The 5,000-nt window shown below is 41.4% G+C and overlaps 1 protein-coding gene across 4 annotated transcripts in view; it reads left to right on the top strand.

Annotated features, from left to right (window-relative positions):
• Positions 1-5,000, top strand: part of spri (Src homology 2 domain-containing protein sprint) — a 396,611-nt gene that overhangs the window by 194,675 nt on the left and 196,936 nt on the right. For 2 of the 4 annotated variants that reach the window (XM_086540718.1, XM_086540719.1), the window contains exon 1: positions 1-132. This exon is cut by the window's left edge. The exons of the other annotated variants lie outside the window; for them this stretch is intronic. Coding sequence is in view for 1 of the 2 variants with exons in the window: in XM_086540719.1 (XP_086396845.1) it covers positions 129-132 (4 nt within the window). In the remaining variant the exon portion in view is untranslated. The remainder of the gene's footprint in view (positions 133-5,000) is intronic. 4 annotated transcript variants of the gene reach the window in all.

Here is a 5,000-nt window from a genome sequence, read left to right as displayed (position 1 = left end):
AGATACTCGGGGAAGGCCAGCACTGGCCGCTCGCTGAACCGGCATGCTGACGCTTCCATCATACTCGCGATATATCACACTCCGTTGCAGCTTTCTGTTATACTCGGTCCTTGTTCACTGATTCTGGCATGGGTAGGTGAGCCTTTATTTATTTATGTATTTGTTTTATAGTTTAACTTGTATTGTAGTTTTTGTTTTGTGTTTTTTGTTGTTAATTGCTCGTCCTTTTTTTCCAGGTGAGTAGCGGTTTAACCCCCGAAGATTTGTGAACTGCGAACTATCGTGAGTGAGGCGAGGTAAGTATTGGCTCTCACGAAACTACATATTAGTGATAGATGCTCTCTTTGGTTGTTGTTGTTGTTGTTTTCTCTCTCTCTTTTTCTTTCTTTTTCTTTATGTTTGGGGATCCTGGTTAAAGTGGCAGAGCGAATTTCAGGCGGGGGAAAAAACGCTTTTCCTCGTTTTTTTTTCTCTCTTCTTTGCGGAGTTCAGGTCTTAATTCACGAGCGATTTCGTCTAATCTCTCTTAATGGGGTTTGTGTGTTATGCCCGCAATTGGCGCGATCAACTCCGGTCATTAGCTCTTGCAACGGGTAATTAGATCATTAACAAAAGAGGGGTTTGCTGTTCATCTCTGTTTTATTGTTTACTCGAGTTTCTTTGTGTTGTTATTATTGATGCGTGTCATGGCTAATGCGCGTTTATCACTGTTTATTCTGGACGCGTTTGGAGGGACGCCAGGTGTGGGATTAGTATGTAATCCTTGCAAGACCTTCATCCTTTCACTCTACACGACCTTCTTATCTTACTCTTGCAGACCTATCCCCTTCCCTCTCCCTCCCCCTCTTCCCCTCTCCTTCTAGCACAACTCTTTTATTACTACATTTTTTAGATTCATATCTGGTGTATATATATATATATATATATATATATATATATATATATATATATATATGTGTGTGTGTGTTTGTATTTGTATTTGTATTTGTATATACATATACATATGTATATACATACACATACACATACACACACACACACATATATATATATATATATATATATATATATATATATATATACATATATATATACATACATACACATACATACATACATACATGCATATATACATACATACATGTATATTTACATACATATATACATACGTACACACACACACACATACATACATACATATATATACATATATATATATGTATATATATATATATATATATATATGCACATATACATACATGCATATATACATACATACATGTATATTTACATACATACATACATATATACATACGTACACACACACATACACATACACATATGCATACATACACATACACGCATACACACAAACAAAAATACACACTTTTTTACCTCTTCTTCACCTGTACTTCCTTCAACTCCTACTCTTCCCGTCTTACCTCATCCAACCCTTCCTCCCCCTTCCCTCCTTCTTTTTCTCCTCCTTCCTCCTTCCCCCTCACCCACCCCCCTCCCCTTGCTCGCGAACGATCTGTTAACGGGTGCATGAAAGTGCCATAGATAAGACCTTTTTGACGAACGACAGAACCACTCTGGAGGGCTGGGTAGGGGAGGGGTGGGGGTGGAGTTATGGCTGTGGTTACTTTCTGTATTTTAGTTATGTGCTTGTTGTTTTGTTTTTAGGGTTTTTAGTTTATTTTTCATTCTCTGATTTCGTTTTACCTTTGATTGATTGATTAAAAAAAAAAACGAATTCCCCCCGTTTTATTTCAATCTCAGGTCTTCCTGTCCCCCCTCTCTCCCTCTTGCTCTCTCTCTTTCTCTTGAAAACGAGTGAAATTTCCTTCTCTCTCACCTTCAAGCACGCAGCACACCCACAGTAAGAAACCGCAACAGCGAGGCAGGTTCACGAACCGTGTGAATTATTCATGACGCCGCGGATCTGAAGCCACGAGAATTTCCGTAAACAACACTGACTAGAATATGAATTGTTTCTGAAAGCTTTTTTTCTTAATTCATATATATTTAGTGTGTGTGTGTGTGTGTGTGTGTGTGCGCGCGCGTGCTCTCCTTGCTATTGTTATGTTCAGAAAAGGGTGAAAATAGAGGAGGTGGAAGAGAATTGGAATGAGAAAGAATATTCTCAAAAGAAGAAATGGAAAAAAAAAATAAAGTGAAGAAGTAAACGACTCGAGGATAACAATCGTCTCCTGTTCTCGACTTTCACCCATGGTTCACTGCTTCCCTAATTGACACGGCTTCGGGGATGTTGCTTCGTTTAACCTTAATGATTAGCCAGTCGGATGACTTGCGGCTTAGAGGGCTTGCTAGGACCGATTTCCTTTTTTTTCTGTGGAATTAAGATTAGAGCTGATGCCACTGGCTCTCCAGACTGAGAGTTGAGTTCGTTATTTGTTTGAAATTAGGGACGGTTTGGTTTGAATTTGGAACTTGTTTCATTTTCTTTGAGACCGATTTTCGTTTTCTATGAGGTGAGAGGTGGTTGTAGGATATTTGTTTCTACTTTTAATTTTGGGCTTTTATTATTATTACTGTTGTCGTTTTTATTGTTATTATTATAATTATTATTGTTATTATTGAAGTTAGATTTTCCTTTTTGCCTTTAGTGGAGATCTGAACTCCGAGGTAATTTTGCTGTCTCTTCCCGTTCTGCTTTTGTTTACTTTCGATATTGCAAGACCTTAAAAGAAATATCCCAATTAGCATTTCATGATTCCCGAAGAGTGTTTCCGAAACCGGTCGGTGTTTGCTCAAGCAGGATCGAGCTTTTAATTGCAGTATGAGAGACAATTCTCAGCGGCATTGCAGTTTGTGGCCGACTATTATTAACTTTGGCCACAATCTTTGCTTGAATTAAAAAGAAAATATATAATTGGATGCTTCTGCCTTATTGATTTTCATGATTTTCTAATAGATACACACACACACACATATATATATATATATATATATATATATATATATATATATAAACACACACACACACACACACACACACACACACACACACACACACACACACACACACACACACACACACACACACACACACACACACACACAGACGCACACACACATTTATATAAATATATAGATAGGTAGATAGACATTGGTTTATTTATATCAGAGAGAGAGAGAGAGAGAGAAAGAGAAAGAGAAAGAAAGAGAGACGAAAGACTAAAATATTTATTTTTTTCCCCGGCTTTGGTTTCCCATCGACAGAACCATAAATCTCTCTCTCATTTTACGGCCACAGAAGTGTTTGTAGTTTTAGGAGGAGAAGGCAGGGAAGGAGGGAGGGAGGGAGCGGGGAAAGAGGAGGGGGGGAGGCAAGAGGAGTCGTTCTACATGAGCGAGTGCGGGACAAATGGCACCTGGCGGGTTGACAGTGTCTGCGGCGCCTCCCTGAGGTGTGGCTTCAAGAGCGTGGGGAGGGGGGAGGGGGGGAGGCTATGGCCCTTGGGAGGGACGGTTATGACGTGCCTTGTTTGCGAATAGGAGTCGTTTTTTATGTGTGTGGGTGTTATGGGTATCTATCTAATTATGTCTATTTGTATACATACATGTAGAAGGGAGAGAAAGAAGGAGTGAGGGAGAAAGAGAGGAAACGAGGGAGAGAAGGAAGGAGGGAGGGAGAAAGAGAGGAAACGAGGGAGAGAAGGAAGGAGGAAGGGAGAAAGAGAGGAAACGAGGGAGGGAGAGAGAGAGAGAGAGAGAGAGAGAGAGAGAGAGAGAGAGAGAGAGAGAGAGAGAGAGAGAGAGAGAGAGAGAAAAAGAGAGAGAAAGGCTGCAATGATCCGAACACGACTTGGAATATCGAACGAACAAGGTAGAGGCGCAAATTGGTGCTGCTCTCCGGGATGCTTTTCCTCCTATTTTTTTCCCTCGGGTCTTTTGTTTCTAGTTCTTCTTTGGTATTTTGTTTCTGTTGGTTGCTTGTTTGGTTTTGTTTTTAGCATTTTTATTTATTTATTATTTTTTGTTGGTATCCTTCCATAATGTGTATCTGCTTCACGTTCTTTACTTTCTTTTACTTTTTTTTTTTTTACTTTACTTTTTCGTTTGTGATGAAAGGGTATGTTTGTCTTTTGGTCTTCTCTTTCTCTCCTTTTCCTCCTATGCCCTTTTCTTCTTCGTTTTCTTTTCCCTTTCACACCTCACCGCTTCTCCTTCCTTTCCTCCACCTCTTTTTTCTTATTCCCTACTCTTCTTCCACTTCCTCATCTTTATCCTCCATATTCTTTCCCTCCCGCCTTCCTTCCCTCCTTCCCGCCTTCCTTCCCTCCCTCCCTCCCGCCTTCCTTCCCTCCCTCCTTCCTTCCCTCCTTCCCTCCCGCCTTCCTTCCCTCCTTCCCTCCCGCCTTCCTTCCCTCCTTCCCTCCCGCCTTCCTTCCCTCCCTCCCTCCCGCCTTCCTTCCCTCCCTCCCTCCCGCCTTCCTTCCCTCCCTCCTTCCTTCCCTCCTTCCCTCCCGCCTTCCTTCCCTCCCGTCCCACCTCACCGCCTGCAGCCACGCCACGAGGTGTTAAGTTTCCTCCGACGCTAAACTTTAGCCGCTAAGTTCATTCACTGTCGATTTCCTGGGCCGCTTGATGACGTCACAAGTCGGCGTGCGTTCACTCGTTCAGCCTTTGCTTCCAGACGAGGCCACAGATGCAGCGTGGTTGTACTTGGGGTTAGATTTTGCCTTTGAGGTCTGCTTAGGGGAGGATTCGCATTCGATAGTAAAAGTTGGGTGAAAGTGGGATAGATTTATTGCCTTGATGGTTACTTTGATGTTTCTTTTTCCCGAATTTTGCGTGTCTTAAGTCGCTAGGACAAGTTCGAGAAAATTGTGAACACGAAATAAATGCATGTGTTTGTAAGGTAAGGACGATAATGGAATTAAATGCTGCCGCTTATTTGATAAAATCTCGCCACTGGGCTAGATGAGGTTATGTTGAAGAGGCATTAGATGTAATTTAGTATGTATATTTAG

This window comes from Penaeus japonicus, unplaced genomic scaffold, assembly GCF_977035675.1.
Source record: "Penaeus japonicus unplaced genomic scaffold, GWHDUDI00000001_assembly GWHDUDI00000010, whole genome shotgun sequence".
NCBI classification, from domain to species: Eukaryota; Metazoa; Arthropoda; class Malacostraca; order Decapoda; family Penaeidae; genus Penaeus; species Penaeus japonicus.
The sequence above is the reverse complement of the archived record's forward strand: the minus strand, read 5'-3'. Positions and strand labels throughout refer to the sequence as shown.